This window comes from Genypterus blacodes, unplaced genomic scaffold (genome assembly GCF_046128005.1).
Source record: "Genypterus blacodes isolate CSIRO-AG114 ecotype Tasmania unplaced genomic scaffold, CSIRO-AGI_Gbla_v1 ptg000053l_1, whole genome shotgun sequence".
NCBI classification, from domain to species: domain Eukaryota; kingdom Metazoa; phylum Chordata; class Actinopteri; order Ophidiiformes; family Ophidiidae; genus Genypterus; species Genypterus blacodes.
The window spans coordinates 6,061,306-6,079,754 of NW_027466865.1; the positions used below are offsets into that span (position 1 = coordinate 6,061,306).

Sequence of the window (18,449 nt, forward strand, 5' to 3'; positions counted from 1 at the left end):
CGACAGAAGCTAAAGCATCCAAATGGATTTATTTACAGATTATTTATTATTAGATGACAGAAGTGTCAAATGCTGGGCACAAGGAAACACACAGCTAAGAATATCAGGACATGCGCACTGAGACATCCAGTCAGCGTGGAAAGGAGCAGCTGCCTTCAATTTCCCCTGTAAATAAACTTAGTTTCATTCACTGTTCATTAAACTGTAGAACACGTGGGGCTCAATTCATATAGAACAAGCACCGAACAATCGCAGCGATCTTTGAACTATTTCTGCACTTATGTTTGCTCTTAAATTAGGTATTTGCGAGTTGTGCAACAATGGTGTACGAGCTTCAGTGTGTCCGTGAATGCATCATGAAGTCTAACAGTCACCTCTAGACTTAAACAAAGTTCAGACTGTCAACAAAGGGAAAGGAGCGCTCCTCAAGTCCACGCAGGCCCCAGCTGCCGTCATGAAACCGGTTTGTCTGCGGTAAATGTGGCCGCACTGAGGAGCCCGGAGGAGGAAGACTATGCTGTGTGCTGTAGGTGTAAACAGAGCACAGGACAGACATGGAGACTAGCGGTGTGTCCGCGCTGGACAGACCTGCGACCGAGCTCACTGTCATGGATGTGTACGACATTGCGGCGGCCCTGGGCCAGGAGTTTGAGCGGATCATAGACCGATTCGGATGCGAGTCACTGGTCGGGCTTGTGCCCAAAGTGGTGCGGGTCCTGGAGCAGCTGGAGGCGCTGGTGAGCCGCGGGGCCACCGGGCAGGAGGCCGAGGAGCTGCGGGGAGAGCTTGACAGACTGCGGCAGGAGCGGAGCGACAGATGCGAGCAGGAGAGGAAGCACCAGAAGGTAGGTGTGTGTGTGTGTGTGTGTGTGTGTGTGTGTGGTTGGATAATCTAGGGATTAACTTCAATCCATCTAAATTTAAAATGAATGAAATACAATGAAATCCAACACAAGTTAAGAGAGCAGATGAGATGATGAAGAAAACTGTTTAAAAAAACGATTTTTACTCATGAAAATATAATAACACAACATTTCTGGATTAAATATCACAACATGTTATATTGTGATGTTTTGATTGTGATCTGCAGTCCTTCTCCTTTTCAGCTAGTAGACCCCTGTGAGGACATTTTGATTGTGCTGATGTGTTTTTGCTCGGCTCTGCAGGAGCTGGAGCTGGTGGAAGATGCGTGGAGAGGAGAAGCTCAGGACCTCCGCTCCCAGATCACCCAGCTTCAGGCAGAGAACAAGAGGCTGCTGGTGAGCCTCTCCCTCAAAGAGACGCCTGCCCCAGAGGAGGACCTGCAGAGACAGGAGGGTGAGTGTCCTACAGGATCCAATCACAGTTGAGGGGGTTTGCAAGGATATACAGGTAGATGGGATTTTCATTGAAATTGCTTATATGCGATCAACATAACCTCTATAAATTGTAGCAAGTCAGAAGAGACAAAACTGCTGCTGCTGGTTTTAGTATTTTAAGATATATGAGTGTAAAACAGTGATCGATCCAACTCAGCTAACAGTTACTAAAGAGAAAAGGGATTAATGGCATAAATTACAATCAAGTTTTATGAATCAACGGTTGGTACATGTGGTAAACTACAATGACACACTTTGAAATTATAAAGCGATATGATATTGTGGAGGTGCATTTTCAGAGTTGTGGTGCATCATTGAAATGATCTGTTGTGTTTTGAAGTCAAACCATTATGTGTGTCGTGCTGTCAAATCTTGTTAGTGCCACGGATATTAACTATGCGTGAAGCGTGTTGAATTCTGCAAAATCAAAATGAGGCTGTTGAGAGCTGCAGTCTGAATCCGCTCAGCTGCATCACATTTAATACAGAACGTTTTTGGTTTAGCTGCATTACACGTCACATAAACTTGTGTTTGTATTAGTTTTGTCGTGACAGAGAGGCCCAGAACAGATTTGATTTGTGTTCTTGCAGATTTGTATCACACTGATTGATGATTGCTGTACGTTCCGCATGTTTCTCACGTGGGATTGTGTGGTATATGCTGCACGCTTATATGTTGACATGGCATGAGGAGAGAAGCTCAGTAGCCTGTGAAGGAGGCTATTTTAGAAGTAGACTGAAATATGGCCTCTGTGTGTGTGTGTGTGTGTGTGTAGCCTCAGAGTAAGTTTAACTGTGGCCACCATATGAAAGTATCAAACAACACACAGACATGAACATCCGGATGTCTGGGTGCTGCATGATACAATAGTAACATTTCTTCACTGACACCTTACTGTCACCTAGAAAGAATCACTCAAGTGTAACAGACGCTTTAATCCCAGCAACCAAATCTGTACATTAAGTAAGGGCCTGTAAATGCATTTTTACTTTGGAGAGATGATTGCAAACCAATGGTTGCTTTGATGGTTGGGCACCTAAAATCATGTTTGTATACATTGGAAAATGGTCCACAGTCAACTTAGTGTACACAATATGTAGTGTATGGGCCGGAAAATACTAAACACCCTTTGTCGTATTGAGGTTTATTCAAAATTGAGTTTGTTCTTTCATTATGATGCCAACAGGACTATCAGAGAAGGAACAGCAGGTGATGAAGAGGCTGAAGGACATGGTGGATAAGCAGAGAGACAAGATCAAGGCTAAAGATCATGAGCTGATGCTGAGAAATGAGGATGTTGAGGCAGTGAGGATGAAGACTATGTGCATCATGCATACTAGCCCCTGAGAAACTACTTTCAATTTATACCTTCGAACCAAAATATTCACAATAATAACTCCCCCTCCTACAGCTCCAGTCGCAGCAGCATCGACTGATACGGATCAACCAGGATCTTCGGCACAGGAGTGGTGTGATGGAGGCCCAGGGAAAGGCATTGATCCAGCAGAGGGTGGAGCTGGAGGCTGCTGCTCAGGCCCGGCTGCAGGAGCTGGGAGCTCTGCAGCGCGAAGTGAGCAAGCTGAGGAAGGAGCACAGCGAGTGGGAACTAGAGAGAGAGGCTGCTGAGATAGAGGCCACCTCTCTGATCGGGATGTCGCCACCTACACCAGCACAGGCAAGGGTAAGGAGAAAGGATTTATTATTATCCACGCAGGGAATATATGAAAATATTTCCAGAAGATTTGTCCTCAGTAGCAGCTTTCCTAAGTGCCTGTTTGTTTTTTTATAAATCCAGTCCTCAGTCACACAACAGGCTGAGTCTGATAAACCAAATTCGCTTTGGATGGAATGTGGAGGGGATCCCGGCTTCCTGGCTAAGTGCTTTGAGTCGGACAAGAGTCCCTCAAATCTCATGAGCGCAGCGAACAGAGACTTTAATGTGGAAGAGGGAGATGAAGAGGAGGACCTGGCAGCATTGTCACTGGTAACAGCTGCTCAAGCTTCTCCAACAGATTTGACGGATTATTTAGAAAAATATGAAAAAATTAGTCGTAGAGTCGTTGGGAGTAGATTTGCAGGTGTAGTGCACCAAACCTGATTCAAGTGTGTTTGACTGCAGACGGCCCCAGATGAGGAGGAGGAGACGGAGGAGGAGAAGAAGGAGGAGGAGGAGGAGGCAGGGGAGGAGCCAGACAAACCTCGCTTCACCCTGGAGGAGCTACGAGACGTCCTACAGGAGAGGAATGAACTCAAGTCCCAGCTCTTCTTGCTGCAGGAAGAGCTGGCTTATTATAAAAGGTCAGTTTTCGATTTCTTTTGACATCATCCACATGGCACTAACCGCAAAGTAACAACAAGCTCTTCTTCATCCCTCAGTGAGGAGATGGAGGATGACTTTATCTCCACTGGTTGGACTGAATCTGCTCCTCCATGTTCTGCTCCCACCGAACAGCCTGAATCTGGAATTAAACGCTTGTGAGTAATGAGCTTTTGTCAGTGTAAACTCCCCTCCCCCCCCCTCCCGTGTTATTGTGACTCTGTTTACCTTTCACGCCCTCATTCCATTTTCACCTTTGCTCACATGAACAGGATCTTCACCGCCATAATGCCGATGGTTGCAGCCGGTTTGCTTGCCGACGATCCCACGTTACTGCCAATCAGACCACTTATTTCATTTGTATGATGATGTCATTGAATTTTAATTCTTCTTTTAAAATCCTATATCATTGCTTCATTGGTCATTTGATTTTAATCTAGCATTTAACGCCATTTACAAATATCTTTTTTACATCGTGTTGTTTAATTGCAGAATTTTAATATCTAAACCTTTGAAAGTGTAAATCACTTCACATGAGCAATCTGATTATATGAAGCCGTCAATCAGTATTAAATGTTTTATCACCCAAAGCCTTACTTTATTTGCACTTAAATGTCCGTGCCTATATTTTGGTTTTAATCATTGTGGTGCTCTTGTTGCACTATTATAATGTGACTCTAAAGCTGCTAGTCTGAATATTGTTATTGTAAATGATTGTGAATGATTCATATGAGAGAGTGGGATTCTGATGGACGGATTCTCTCTTTGTTTCTCTGCGTTCTGCAGCTATAGTGTGTTCTCCCTCCAGGGGCAGAATTTAGGCTCCAAATACACAGTTTTCATGAGGGAAAAGCCAGAAACTTCATTAATCTGAATTTGATCACGTTGGTGTACAGGTCACTCTCCTTCCTTTGCTTTCTCAGTCACAGTCCAGCTGTCATAAGAGACAATCTGGGCTATTTACCTCTAAGAGTACGGATTAGCAAATTATTGAACTTGTTTGAGTATTGTTTTCAGTTGAGGTGAATATGTGGAATGACCATGTGAGCGTTCCAGTGACCGTGTCTTATGAGATAAAGTGCCAAGTCATCCCCTACATTTTATTCCAGCCTGTCAGCACACATTATGCACATTATGGAAAGAGGCGATCTGACATTGAACACGAGAAACCCTAAAGCCTCATTAAGTCCTGGAAAGCATCTTCTGTCTGTTTGTGATTTATGATGCGTGTGAAATATTGTTATTTTTGAAACAGTAATAAAATATTGTATTATTTTTAACTGGCTTTTCTTTTCTTTCTATCAAACATAAATATGGCTCGACAGATAAGCACTCAGCTTACAGTGACTTTCATGTTTTTTTGACCAATAATAGAAACACAAACACAAAAATGACAAGAAACAAAACCAAATATTAATACAATATAGAGATAACGACAGCTAACACGCTGTACATAAAGTACGAGTATTAAATGTACTGTATGTGCCGAACGGAAGCATGTCCATGTTTGTTTTTGCTCTTTCGTGTCTTTTTTACGTACATAAACGTACTACATATGGCTTCATTAATTCTTTGACAACTAAAACCATCACATCACGAGTTTTCTCACCTGATCTTCGACATAAATACCTTTAGTCTGAGAGGAGGAGGAGGAGGAGGAGAAGGAGGAGCTGGAGGAGGGAGTCTTCCTCACTCCACTGTACACGCTGGGACCGGAAACACTGTCCCTCTGTGGCGGGTGAGAGAGTTCTCTTGAGCCACAGATGATCTTTGGCCTCACCTGTCGCTAGGATACTTTGCCCTCCTCTGCTATAGCGCGAGCCACGCCATTGGTGGAGGAGTGATGGGGGAAGTGTAGCTCTGCCACAAGCTTCGTTTTCCATTAGTTAAAGTATTAGAAGAAGAATATAATAACACCGTACAGCTGTCGCATCTTGAGTTGGTGAATTAAACTTTTACTCGGTCTTTTGGAAGCCGCGGTCGTCGTTCATGGATTTCCGTGAAGAACCCTCGCCCGCCGTGGCGTTCGACAAGGACGCGTTCGAGCTGACGGTGGAAGATGTCTATGATATTTCCTACGTGATCGGCCGAGATTTATTAAAAATAAGCAGCACGGGCGACGAAGTTTCGGATCTACAGTTCAGAATCGTCCGCGTTTTGGAAATGTTTGAAACTTTAGTCAACAAGTACAACTTGTCGCTGGAGGAGCTGAAAATGGAGCGAGACAATCTGAGGAGCGAGCTGGACCGGATCATCCAGGAGGGACCGTCCGGGAAGAGCGCAGTGAGTCCTGCCGTGTGTGTGTGTGTGTGTGTGTGTGTGTGTGTGTGTGTGTGTGTGTGTGTGTGTGTGTGTGTGTGTGTGTGTGTGTGTGTGTGTGTGTGTCTGACAGGTTCCCCTCACATAAACGTGTTCCAATGGTCCCCTCTCTGCCATTACAGCAAACACCGGGGCCGAACCAGCTGGTGGTGGATCTGACGGACCCTAACAGACCTCGGTTCACCATGCAGGAGCTGAAGGAGGTGCTGCAGGAGAGGAACCAGCTGAAGGCCCAGCTGCTGGTGGCTCAGGAGGAGCTGCAGCTCTACAAGAGGTGATCAACCAAAAATACACTGGCATATAAGAGGCTTTCATTCTAGAATCTAACCTCCATCGCTTCAGTGAAAACTCAAATTTAGCACCTGGATACAATAATTGCTGACCTTAGGGGGAAGTAAAATCCCCCCTAAGTTTGTGAGAATTCCAATTTCTTAAATAGTTTCAACTTCCACAAATAGTGTTTCAAGCGGAGTTATGACGCCTTTATATTAACCTGTGTGTGTATTATGTGTACTATCCTTTATCTTCTGCTGCTGTAACACAGCACACTTCCCTGCCTGAGGACTGATAAAGGATGATGTCATCTTATCTTAATCTTTTGTCTGCAGTGGGATTCTGCCTCAGGCTGAACCTGCCATGGTTGAAGTAAAGCTGGACCCTGCAGTGCCCACAGAGCCCAGTCCTGCCACAACAGACGACCCAAAGGAGGAGAAAACCTCCATCAGCAAACTGTGAGTAACATGCTGGGATTGAATATGAGACAGAAATATGTGGAGGAAATGGTTCAAGTATGAGCACTGATCCATGGGTTTGTTCCCATCCATACACCTGAAATAGCAACAATTCCAGTAAATTGGCAGCAGCAGCCACATGACGTGGATGCAGGGAGACGGTTCTCACAGCCAAGCTTCAGTCTCCTAATGATTTACTTGTGACCAAAATGAATGATTCCAGAGCTGAGTTACAGAGCATGCGTGTGTGAATGAACATATGAGGGAACTTGGCACATGGTCGTTCTTCTGCCAAACTGCTGCTGTCGTCAGTAATTACATTCTGCTGTGACTCGTCTCCCAGTTCACCTCTGCTCCTAGTTTACTGGGAACAAAATCCTTCAACTTACATGGACCTTTTCTCTTTTTAGGTTTTCATTCAGGCGAAAATAAAGAGCAGCTGTCACACGAACAGACCAAGTTATTCACCAGAGGACAAACAGGATTTGTCTGCACTATTTTATCACCTGTTAACCACTTTTATATGAAGTATTTTATACTATGTGTAACACTTATTAAGCACAGCACAGTGTTTTGTAAGATAAACTTATAGTTTATAGTAACAAAATATTACTATAATTGGAATAAATATTATATGGAAATGTAGATAAAGATATCAAAGCAAACAAACTGGAAAAGTATTATTTAATGAGACTGTTGAAGGATTTCACTTCTAAGATTCACATGTTTTTCTGAAATTGTTGAAATGGAGCCTTTCATGGGCCATAATGGTTTCATGCGACTACGATATTCAGGTTTGTGTTTGGTTAGTGACGTCTCTCCAACCATGACTTTGCTGTTATACATCAAATAAAGGTTTTATAAAAACTGTCACATACTGAAACGCTTAATGCATGCCGACTTTAAACATAATTCAGTTATGCATTTCGCTCCACATCACATAAACCACACATACATTGCATCATTGTCACTGCAGGTAGCGACATCAGCGGTTGAAGTCACCATATTAATATCTGAGCTTTAACCCCTCAAAGTACAGCACATTGTACAACTGCGTATTCAATACATAATAATTCCTCTTGTTAACATGAAATGATTTTTAGCCAGGAGTTGCACGCTTGAAGCTGCTACACTTCAGTGACAACGATAAGTTAAAAACATTATTAAAAACAGTTGCAAAATACAATTTTCATGAGTAGAACTGCCTCTGTTAAAAAAAGAGTTCATAAAAACTATTTGAGGACTGTCCGCCTTTAACCTCTACAAAAGATACACCGACCAGCCACAGCACCGTTTGATCTGACGTGTGGAGGCGTCAGTGTTTGAGCCAGGGGTGAGCCGAGACGGAGGCTTTACTGCGGTCGCCGTAGTCGTAGAGCAGCTCCTCCTCTGCCTTGATGTCTCTGGAGGCCACCAGGATCAGATGAGGGGTCGCACCGATGGCGTGGAGCTTCGTCTGACAGTTGCCGTTTTTGCTGTGGTTGATCAGCCGGCCCAGACGGGTGGTTTCCCTCGTAGCGTCCACGCTAGGGAGTGTAAACAAAAACGTGATTGCAACAAAGAGGGACATCGGTAAGACTTAGGGCAGTCTGAGATCTGCCACGTATTGGGCCTGAGGTACATGTTCACAGTTGTATTGTTATAAACTACTGCTTAAAAGCGGTAGTTACTTGAACTTACCAGTATGTTTTGGTGTGATACTGGAAGTAGTACATGTAACAGCCAGTTTGGGGGTCCTGAGCATACTTGGCCTCTCTTACTTTAGCCTCAGCCAGCTCCAGCAGATCGCCATGATACTCCACCACAAAGTCTCCCTTTCTGAAGCCCGTGACAGCAAACACGCCTCTTCCTTTTCCCTCTATGTGTTTCACCTGTTAAAGAGCCAAAAACAATGAAATGCGAGATGTGCAATATGGAATTTATAGCATTTATACACGTTGAATTACATTTTTAGGTGGTGATCAGTGATCATATTTCATTCAAGACTTTTTGATATTCAGTACATAGATGATGATGATGACGATGATGATTACCTGCATTCCCTCTTCACTGTCATTCTTTATCAGGTCATCGATGTGACTGTGTTCTTGATTCTGTATGAAGGGAATATCATGGACATTATAATTCATTAGCTCAAATCTAAACTGGACATCATGGTGGCGACATCATGGAATACTTTAGTGACACCAAACATTTCTCAACCATGAGGAATTTGTCATACAGACCTGCAACTCAGCCTTAGTTTTCCTGTTACTCCGTCTGATGGGAAAATAGTCTGTGACCTTTCTGTTTTGGGAAGCTTTATTATCCGGCCTGTAAAAGAGACAACATCACAGTGATTGAAGATGATTGTGAAGCTGGCAGTCAGAATGCATCGTGCTAGCTCCGTGCACACACACACACACACTTTTTGGCTCTGACTCTGTGACCAGCAGCTCCACTCCGCGGTTTGCCTGTGGAAACTTTACTGCCCGCTGCGGATCCGGTGTTTCTGAGCTTGGGGGAGTCTTTGGTCTCATCTTTTGCAGCGAGTTGCTCTTTGATTCCACAACCAGCTGCTTCAGACTTTTTCTCCTCCTCTTCTTCTTTGTCTTCTTCTTTAATGTCGCCGTTTACTTTCTCAGGTCTGTCTAAAATGAGGAAGGAAAGAGCGTTCAATTGACAGAGATGCCTGGGACATTTAGCTCTAATGGAATGAGTGAGGCTGCTTCCTTAAGTGGTTAAGTTGTGTCATAAGATCGTTGGTCAACACTGCAGCCATTAACATACACAGGATTTCTGCTGTCGAAATGCATGTAAGACAAGGGTCAGCAGCTAAATAGTTGTAAGATAAACATGAAACACAAATGGCTCAAATAATTAATTTGACAGATTCAGTTTTGATGCACACGCACACACACACCTTTTTTTTGCTGTGATGCGTCAGAATGAGGGGCATCAGAGTCATTTCCTTCCTGGATCAGCACGCTGGAGCTGTCACTCAGAGGGGATCTTGGCTTGTTTGGACTCCGGAGACTTTGGAAACTCGATTGTGTTTTACAAACATGATCCTGCAACAAAACTAAAATTAATTGCGCTGAGGAAAACACGAGTGCTATCTTAACTGAGATTGACCGGCCCTTTTCATTTATCACAAATATGCATTCTGGAACATCAGTTTACTTTACACACATTTATGTACATGGAATTAGCCAATTTGTGAGTTTGCACATATTCAGGCTGAGTAGTCAGTAACAGAGCTTAATACGTAACAAATATAATAAATACTTTAGAGTTGCATTGAAAACAGAATGGATGACGCCTTTGGCTCAGTCAGTAGGTAAACGAGCTGCCAAACCACTCAGCATACCCGCTCCATTGCCGGTTTGTTTTCCTTTGTGTCCTTCCGTGAGCTGACTTTATGTTCAACCGTGTCCTCGTTGTTTTTGTGGGTCGTCTGCACGAGTTTCTTCCCTTTTAAGACAAAGCAACAAGCAATCATCACGCATTGTTCTTAAACTCGCCGATGCAAAATAGGCATTTGCTGAGCAGCTTTAGCATTAGCCCGCAGTTACACATGCAATAACCAGCAAAAGCTGATAGAATCGATCTAAAAGGATCGGTACCCTTTGCCATCTCAGTAGCCCAAATAATCTCCGATGAGGGAAGGGATCTTTTAAAAGTAGGCCTCGGTCTCCACTGGATCCTCGCGGTGCGTATTTAAGTCTTTTCCACGGTTAAACATCGCATAGTATACTATGAAGCGAGGCAGGGGGGCGTGTGGAGGGTTTAAAAACCCTTCCGCGTCTCTCATTGGATGCTTTGTCCGGGCAGCGGCGCACGAGCGTATAACTAGACCTGTCATTGGCTGCTGCTTCTAACTGCCATAGAGTCGATGGCCAATCGCTGACAGAGTTCCCCTTAGGCGCCAACCTCTAAAACTACACCAATCAGATGTTATGTTTGGGCTTACTCGAGGCTGTGATTGGAGATTTCCTCTTTCAATCATAGCGAAATAGGCGGGACATGAGCGCCAGATAAACATGTGCTCTGTTTACTGCCAAATAAAGTGTGGTATTAATAAGTCACATAAAGAAATAAAGAGTCGCCGTGTGTTGCATTTAAATTACAAGCATATAACAGTATAGAAAATTTGTCAAATACCACCTGTGACTGCAAATATGGAACTCAATATGGAAATGTTTATTGTTGTTTATTTACAGGCTATGTGTTATCATATTTTTCTTTGTAAATTGTAAATGTACTGTAATTTTGCACAAATAAATACAATAAATAAATGTTTGGTGATTGCTTCAGTCTTAATGATTTGGCCACGACAAATTATGAAATGCATTTGATGTTTTCCTGCCCGTTAGATCATAATGTTTGAATGCTCGTCTCCATATGTTCATGTCTTTATTAGATGTTCCTGACTCTCATGTTAAACGCCGTCGCTTCCCGGTGTGGACTCTGCTGTCAGGGCGTCTTTGAACTGTCTCTTCCTCTCCAGATTTTCGTTCGCTTTCCTCCTCTTGTCTTGTTTCCTCTGCTCAGACTCTTTCTTCTTAATAATTATGTCACTGTGTTCTCCTTTCACAGCAACATCCAGTTTCACCCTCAGTATGTCCCGAGCACGCCGGCGATTTATGTCCACCGATCTGGTCTGATGGCACTGCGGGGAGAATGGTGAAGGAAAAGAACGTGATTAGTGAATTAAACCCATCTGGAGTCAACAGCCTTATTTGTAAAGTTACTTTTCATTTTCAAATTCAATTAAATTTCATTTGTCATTGGAGAAATCTGATCAGCTGATTAACCTTCACTACGATCCCAGTGGGGATGTGTTTGAGCACAACACAGTTGCTGGTTTTGTTCGTGGCCTGTCCGCCGGGTCCAGATCCTCTCACAAACTGCTCTTCCAGCTCTTCTTCATTCAGCACGGGCAGATCTATCAGATCCTTCTTACCGGCTGTCAAAACCCGAGCGAGGCCGGGAAGAAGCGGTCCAAACACTGGACATGTGCTCGGTGAGCCTCCCCGTGAGGTCAACCTGGAGCCGCTGTAGATCCAGCTGCTCACCAAAGGGAAAACCTTTGACATGTTTACACAGGTAAACCTTCCATCCAAGCCAATAAGATCCGAATTAGATCGGTTTCACGATGTCATATAAGCCCATTTAATCGATCTCTCTGTCGAAACTTGTCTTGTTGTTGTTTTTGGGCTACTTCCGCTTTTGGCGCCTATCGTCCATTCAGCTTGGAGGTTCTTCTTCTTCGTGGCTATAGTAACATGGTTGAGATTAATCACTGACGCCATCGCGTGTCCATTAAGAGTAAAACAGTGATACAAGTTATTTTCTCGATACATATCACAGACACATTATATCTTGTATGGAAAAATACGGCTCTCTAAATTAGTTGAAGTCGTTATATTTGGTTTTAGTTTATTTTCCGGCATGTTTGTTCATTAATCGCACTTGCATGAAGTAAAGCATAGGCTGTTAATATCAGTCTCTGCTCTCAAGAAATTGCTGGGTTGAAAAAGACACTAACTTTCTGATTTATGTCCAGACCTGTTCTGTTTCGCATCCAAATGCTGAAAAATATAACAGATAGTAAATTGTTAATAAAAGACAAAATCCAATATGAGGTTTCGTTCGCCTGCCCTGACATAAATGTGTGTTCTATCAATAAACGTGTCAGTGTTTTTTGTCTATAAATTTCAAAATGACCCCAAATGCTTCCATGTTCCCAAAGCCCAAAGCAACATATTGACTTTGATTATTTTTACCAAACAAAAATTCAAAAACACATAGTCATTCTGTTTAATGATATAAAACAAAGAAAAGCAGCACATCTTCACACTGGGGAACCCAAAGTAGAAAAGGTTTCTAATTAAGTCAAGTCAAGTTTATTGTACAGCTCAATACAGTGCCATTGATATTTTTACTTGATAAATGAATAATCAGTTATTATAACCACTGCTGTTAATTTTCCGTTGGTCTGCTTATCAATAAATTAATCAATTGGCACAACTACTGTCTACTTGTAACTAAGTTATGTTTAGATGCAGTACAGGCCTGCAATATATACAGGAAGACTGTTGCTATAGACATGAAATAATCAGGATTGCCACATTAGTTGTGGACTGATGTCATTCAGAACCAACACAAATGCAATTTTTTTTCCGGTAATACGTATATATATATTGATTTCATATAATGATAAATGACACACCCTTTTTTTTTGTGCTGCAGTTCATCCTCACAAGACGTTCCTGGATTTCCAATACATTTCGGAAATTTTAGTCTTTTTGTCATTTAAGTGAAACACTATACGTTCACTCACATTTAAAACTATTAAATGTTACCAGTTAATAGTTTGTGGTTCAAAATAAGGATTGTATGTGTAAAATTATTTCATAAATTAGATCATTTGATGACATTTTTGGACAGAAATGTGCTTTGCTTAGAGGTTTTAAAGCTTTGCAGTATTTGTAGTAATGGGTCATTTGAGGCCAAACTTCAGGGTGCAGACAGTAAACATGAACCTTTGAAGTGAATTAGAAATAAAGCAAGTCACACTCAGTTTTACTCCCTCTGAGGTGTTGCAGGAGTCTGTGCAGTCCCAACTGAGTCTGTATTTTCCCCTATTTGGTAAAGAGCAGGACTTACAATCATAGAAATACCTCAATAACCATTGGGAGAGTTATTGCAGTAGTAATACATTATTGGAGATTCAAATACAGTGCAGTGCTGTGGTCTATTTACATGTTCGTGAGGTCAGTGCGCCTGTTGATTTATTCGTTTCATTTTCTCAAAGTGCCACTATAGAGACACTAACGTTAAACAATTGAATGAAACTTAGAAATTACAGTTCAAACTAAGATACGCCTTAGTGATCAACAGTTAAGTGTTTTTCACAGACCTATTTTAACACAACGGTTTACATCAATTAATGTTGATGTTTGCGGTATAGTTAAGTGTGCGGAACTACGTAACCACTGGTGATAAAAGTGTAGAATATGCAGAATTTCACCAGCAGGGGGCGCCCCGCAGTGGAAATAAGCAACCTGCTCAGCCGTGTTTCGGACCTAAGTCAAGTTTACGGAAGGACGGAATAGAGCCATACCGTTACTTACGATGTCTTTCAAAATAAATGAAACATGGTCTTTATCTGACTTTTTTTAACCCATTGTGTGACGTGACATAAATTAAGAAATACCAGAGGAGGATGTTACAGGGGAGTTGGCAAGAAAAGTAGAAAGGTGCTTTGCTGTAATATCTTTCAACTGAGATATATTACGCATGTATTTTCTCGGCACTGATAATACTTGTACCGGTTTATTATTGTTTATTGAATATTTCACGTGTTTGATCTATGCCCATATTTGTTTGCATGTTTATTATACACATCTTCACATAACCAATGTATGTATATTTGTCTTTTAGGTGTATCCCGTTTTAGTAGTTAACGCTACAAAAATAGCAACCTAACACGGACTTTACAATCATTTTTACTTTTATTATGAAATGCTCCACCGGATGTTGGGTGTATTCCGATTGTTTTGACGGTTTGGTGGATCCTGGATCGTGTCTCAAAGCGCCGCGAAGTCTTACAGCGACTCAGACTTGACCAGTGACAACATACGATGGCGAGTCGGTATCTGGTTGCTCTCGGCTCTCCCCTGCTGCCCGACACTCGGCGACACTCGGCCTGAGCTCGGAAGACGTTTCAGTTTACGCAACAGGAAGGACGGAGCCGCCAAACTCCTCGCGCGGGTATTCAAGGACATTTTAGCGTAACCGCGGAGACTTTGGCCTTTTTCTGTCGGCAGAGGAAAAACCGAAAGCAGCGTGTGGTTCCCCGGCGCTGCAACGATGTGGCGAGATTTTGTAAACACGGGCACAAACTGGTGGTTAAACTCCTCAAACCTGGTCCGGGACTGATGATGTTTCTCTCCGCGTCGTCTTCACATTTCTTACCCGCTCCTCCGTACTCGTCGGAGGGCCAAACAAACAAACGCGCAGGAGAGCAGTTACTGACTTTGGATGCGTTCGTCCCAAACATGGCATCTCTTCCTGACAGCACCGACTCGGCGGCCGCTTCGTGCTGAGAAGAAGAAGAAGAAGAAGAAGAAGAACAGCAGCTCGGTGGGAGGAAAAGTGAGACCCGAACCGCGGAGACAAGCCGGCGGAACTTTGATTTAACGAAGCGCTGGAGCGACGAATCCAGCGGTGCATCCGTGTGTGCAGCAGCAGCAGCAGCAGCAGCAGCTCCAGGTATGTGATGAGCATCGCAAGCCATCAATTTGTCATTACTGTGCTGCCATGTTGCTAGGTAACTGACGGTGGGTTTACTCTAGTTCAAATGCGATCGTCCACCTCGTCCCTTTATGCTCATTAAAGCTGATAGCACAAACTGTGCACATGTTATGACCTGAGATCAGATTAAAAAAGCTATTCCTGTCTCTCAAACTGTTGAGCACCTTTCATTATCTCATCTTCTTGCTCTGTGTTGTTGATACACAGATGTGCTCCTGCTTACAGTATGTGGACAAACTAGAAGCAGCAGGTTGCATCCATGGGTTGTGAGCACGAAAACCTTCAAGCCACAACCTTCCCTCGCTGTGTATTGAACGTGGCTGTTATAGGGTTTTAAACAATCCAGAGTCACTCCACTTGACTCAGCGGGGCCTTGGTGACTCATGGAGGCATTGCTTGCTGACAGGGAGGCAGACTGTGGCGTCCTTTGCCCTCATGGACTCTCTGCTATGAGGGCAGGAGCTGCTGCCACTGCCGCCCCTGTCTCTGCTTTGTTTCACACATTACAGCATTACTGGGTGCCATTTAATTAGAGACCCTGGCTGAGGTTGATCTGTGTTGCTGATCTGTCACGGCCCTGCGTCTGGAGTGAGCGTGTTGATAGAGGAAGAGACAAAATGCTCCTGCAGGTCATTTTGTCTTCTGCCATGCATGAAGGAGTAATGTAGGATAATATGCAGGCAGGCTGCTAACCCTACTCGGACATGTTGCAACGTGCGTCCTTCATACTACAAGTCCTGACTGTTGTGGGGATTGCGTAACGTGCTCAGCATCTATCTCTCTGCGATCTAGACGATTGGAGATGTAGAAGCTAAGTAAAAGCCAACTGCAGCTGAATCTGTCCAAATGATATTTAAAGGTCTCCTCACTGTCCAGATATGTGTCCAGATATGTGTTTGCTGTGCTTTTCAGACACAATGATCCATTTCTGAGTCTCTCCTGCCCAACCTGAGATGTTCTGTAACCACCTAACCTCCGTATCTCTTATTTGAAACATGCTTAGTTGCGTACGGTGAATACTGTGAGACTTCTCTGAAGGCTGTGAGACAGAGATGTCTGTCTGAGACTCGCACCGTATTTTCTCACATCATCCATCTCTGTATCAAGAGGAACGACGCCATAAACACACTTGGCTGAGGTTACTGCCTGTTCTCTCTCTCAAGTGCTTCTCTGATGACACTTAAGGGCTGACAGCTTGAGGTGAAGACCATCGATTACACCGTCATCGTCACTAATGTCCCCTGACCCGGGACCAAAAAGCTTTTTCTCGTTTTTCCCCGCGTGCTTCCACGTTTACCCGTCATACCTGTTCAGAAATTTCAGACGCCGCTGATACCGTTGAGTTCTTTCAGCTCCGAACATGTCAGCTCCTCTGATGTTTGCCTAACCTGTTTTCTGATGAGGGACTGCCTCTTCCCCCAACACACACACACACACACACACACACACACACACACACACACACACACACACACACACACACACACACACACACACACACACACACACACACACACAGTATATAATGTGCAAAATGCTGTGCAAGGGCAGGGCGATGTTGACACAGCAAATCAGAAAATCTCTTTTGTGTCTTTCCAGCTCTAGGAAAATCTCTCTGGCTGCCTCTCTGATGTATTCAGATCCTTTCCTTAAGTAAAACACGCAAGGTCATTTGTTTCCGTGTCTTGTCTGTGAGGTGGAAGTGAAGTGTAGGATCCTGCAGCCACCTCTCAGTACTTTGCTCGTCTTTACGGCTTAGTTGTGATTTTTTAACCCCAGGCTTTCATTTTTTCTCTCAAGTCACCGAACTTGTTTTGAACGTGCTAAGCAATTATACCTACTGCCGTTTGTTGGCCCAGAATGTTCTTTTGCGTAATTCCGAGGAAATCTAGGTTAATGCTGAATATAATTGTAATTAGTGATACTTTCTTCAGTCATTACACTTTGTTAGTAATTAACTGACTTAGATATTGTGTGAGCTATTTGGGATGATATGGTAATTGTAGCTCCGGGATGACAGATTTAGTCACCGTTCTGTTTGTTTTGAGGTTTGATATGCATTTGTTTGCGCTTAGCTCCTAAATGCAGTTCTCGCTGGATCTCCTCCTGTTTGTTTTTTATTGTATTCTGGTTGAGGATTTCTTTAAACGAGGAGACGTAAATGTTGTGAAATGTCTTTATTCGGTTTGAAAGCGTAGACACCTACAGAAGGAAGCGACAGTGGAGTAGTGGAGAGGCTGTAATGGGATAGCTGTGTTACTCTCAGGTGTCTCCTTGACAAATCAAACATACCAGACGAGCAAAACTGGTGTCACACTGCCAAGGCAGAAGAAAAACGAGGTAATTACGAATCAGACGACGGTCTGTCGCTTTTTAATTTCCACAGTGGTGACGGTTTCCTTGTTCCTCGTGCGGTGAGTTGAAGCTGCTGCTCTGTGATGACCTGTTTGATAAACCAAGATGACCATATCTTCTTTTATGTCCACCGATGTTTTGACAGATACAGGAATGCCTGATAACCTCCCAGCATTAAGTAGAAAAGCACTCTGAGAATCTGTAATCATATAGAGGACGTATGTCTTTGGGACATAAAGCAGCAATGTAATTCTTAAAAGAGCCTGCAGATCTTAATGTTCCCTTTAACCCTCAGTGTGTTCACAACCGGCCTCTGCCAATCACACTGCAGCCGCCAAGAATGCCTGTGACAAATAAGCCTGCAGCCGCCAAGTCATCACATTTTAGTGGTGGAAACAAGACAAGATGCACTTCCTGTCAGTTAAAATTCAAATTACGCGTGCAGCAGCTCACCACATCTTTTGGTTCCTTTCAGATGTGTGTGTGACGCGAGCTGATCGCTGCATGAGATCGCTCAACACAGGAAGAGCAGAGAAAAACAAAGCACCAACACAGTAAAATGAGGTAAATTCACCTTATTCAGAAAAGTATAGTAACGTATTGTCTTATTTCTGGGATGTAACACCGAATATTCTTGAGTGTTTTTGTGTGTGTGTGTGTGTGTGTGTGTGAGAGTGTGAGAGAGCGAGAGCGAGAGCGAGGTTTATTCTGAAGACCCGTTGACCTGTTGTGTAATGCTGCCGTTGCTCTGTGTGAATTCTCTCCACACGTTTTCAACAGTTTGGTTATTATTGTAAGCGGAGGAGTGTTAACAGCTCGGCTCTGTATTTAGATCGAGATTGTGGGCTGTGTGCTCGTGCGTGTGTTTGTCTCGTATCCCACCTGTACATGCCACCTGAAAGGGCTGGATGATGACACGCAGTGGGCGGGGTCAGAGGAGGAGGAGGAGGAGGAGGAGGAGGAGGTGGAGGTTCTGGTTCTTGTTTGTCTGTTATCTAACACAGTTATGGACGGATCTGAGTGAACCTCGGCGGGCCTGTTGGTGGCGCTGTAAATGAGCACGCCCAC

General features: G+C 43.5%; 5 protein-coding genes across 10 annotated transcripts in view; 3 read left to right on the plus strand and 2 right to left on the minus strand.

Annotated features, from left to right (window-relative positions):
• Positions 1–356: 356 nt before the first annotated feature.
• LOC143001528 (RILP-like protein 1) lies at positions 357–4,955 on the plus strand. The gene is made up of 8 exons (XM_076151176.1): positions 357–845; positions 1,167–1,317; positions 2,545–2,663; positions 2,770–3,039; positions 3,154–3,342; positions 3,478–3,656; positions 3,735–3,833; positions 3,948–4,955. The coding sequence occupies exons 1-8, from the start codon at positions 555–557 to the stop codon at positions 4,039–4,041; spliced, it is 1,392 nt and encodes a 463-aa protein (XP_076007291.1). The 5' UTR covers positions 357–554; the 3' UTR covers positions 4,042–4,955.
• Positions 4,956–5,396: 441 nt separating this feature from the next.
• On the plus strand, positions 5,397–7,598 carry rilpl2 (Rab interacting lysosomal protein-like 2). The gene is made up of 4 exons (XM_076151069.1): positions 5,397–5,958; positions 6,117–6,268; positions 6,603–6,725; positions 7,136–7,598. Exons 1-4 carry the CDS (start codon positions 5,665–5,667, stop codon positions 7,155–7,157), a joined length of 591 nt encoding a protein of 196 aa, XP_076007184.1. The 5' UTR covers positions 5,397–5,664; the 3' UTR covers positions 7,158–7,598.
• Positions 7,396–10,933, minus strand: kmt5ab (lysine methyltransferase 5Ab). The gene is made up of 8 exons (XM_076151068.1): positions 10,331–10,933; positions 10,075–10,178; positions 9,628–9,775; positions 9,133–9,355; positions 8,951–9,038; positions 8,759–8,818; positions 8,406–8,596; positions 7,396–8,251 (listed from the first exon to the last, which is right to left on the minus strand). Exons 1-8 carry the CDS (start codon positions 10,338–10,340, stop codon positions 8,041–8,043), a joined length of 1,035 nt encoding a protein of 344 aa, XP_076007183.1. The 5' UTR covers positions 10,341–10,933; the 3' UTR covers positions 7,396–8,040.
• A 143-nt stretch (positions 10,934–11,076) lies between these two features.
• Positions 11,077–11,987, minus strand: mtrfr (mitochondrial translation release factor in rescue). The gene is made up of 2 exons (XM_076151070.1): positions 11,522–11,987; positions 11,077–11,376 (listed from the first exon to the last, which is right to left on the minus strand). The coding sequence occupies exons 1-2, from the start codon at positions 11,801–11,803 to the stop codon at positions 11,146–11,148; spliced, it is 513 nt and encodes a 170-aa protein (XP_076007185.1). The 5' UTR covers positions 11,804–11,987; the 3' UTR covers positions 11,077–11,145.
• Positions 11,988–14,285: 2,298 nt separating this feature from the next.
• Positions 14,286–18,449, plus strand: part of LOC143001227 (membrane-associated phosphatidylinositol transfer protein 2-like) — a 37,373-nt gene continuing 33,209 nt past the window's right edge. For 3 of the 6 annotated variants that reach the window (XM_076150713.1, XM_076150712.1, XM_076150714.1), the window contains exons 1-2: positions 14,287–14,984; positions 17,857–17,945. The gene's annotated coding sequence lies outside the window, so the exon portion shown is untranslated. Of the gene's footprint in view, positions 14,985–17,856; positions 17,946–18,449 lie in introns of all 6 variants that reach the window. The other 3 variants (XM_076150710.1, XM_076150715.1, XM_076150711.1) reach the window with 2 other exon arrangements.

What these genes read in the sequence shown, in the direction of transcription:
- kmt5ab (XM_076151068.1), bottom strand. An exon ending in ACAAACCGGCAATGGAGCGG is followed by an intron (nt 9,776 to 10,074) that starts GTATGCTGAGTG and finishes GTTTTGTTGCAG; the next exon opens with GATCATGTTTGTAAAACACA. An exon ending in TATCACACCAAAACATACTG is followed by an intron (nt 8,252 to 8,405) that starts GTAAGTTCAAGT and finishes TACACTCCCTAG; the next exon opens with CGTGGACGCTACGAGGGAAA.
- rilpl2 (XM_076151069.1), top strand. Translation starts at nt 5,665, where the DNA reads ATGGATTTCCGTGAAGAACCCTCGCCCGCCGTGGCGTTCGACAAGGAC. An exon ending in GACCGTCCGGGAAGAGCGCA is followed by an intron (nt 5,959 to 6,116) that starts GTGAGTCCTGCC and finishes CTGCCATTACAG; the next exon opens with CAAACACCGGGGCCGAACCA. An exon ending in AAAACCTCCATCAGCAAACT is followed by an intron (nt 6,726 to 7,135) that starts GTGAGTAACATG and finishes TTCTCTTTTTAG; the next exon opens with GTTTTCATTCAGGCGAAAAT.
- LOC143001528 (XM_076151176.1), top strand. Translation starts at nt 555, where the DNA reads ATGGAGACTAGCGGTGTGTCCGCGCTGGACAGACCTGCGACCGAGCTC. An exon ending in GAAATGAGGATGTTGAGGCA is followed by an intron (nt 2,664 to 2,769) that starts GTGAGGATGAAG and finishes CCCCTCCTACAG; the next exon opens with CTCCAGTCGCAGCAGCATCG. An exon ending in GAGCTGGCTTATTATAAAAG is followed by an intron (nt 3,657 to 3,734) that starts GTCAGTTTTCGA and finishes TTCATCCCTCAG; the next exon opens with TGAGGAGATGGAGGATGACT.
- mtrfr (XM_076151070.1), bottom strand. Translation starts at nt 11,803, where the DNA reads ATGTCAAAGGTTTTCCCTTTGGTGAGCAGCTGGATCTACAGCGGCTCC. An exon ending in CCACTGGGATCGTAGTGAAG is followed by an intron (nt 11,377 to 11,521) that starts GTTAATCAGCTG and finishes TTCTCCCCGCAG; the next exon opens with TGCCATCAGACCAGATCGGT.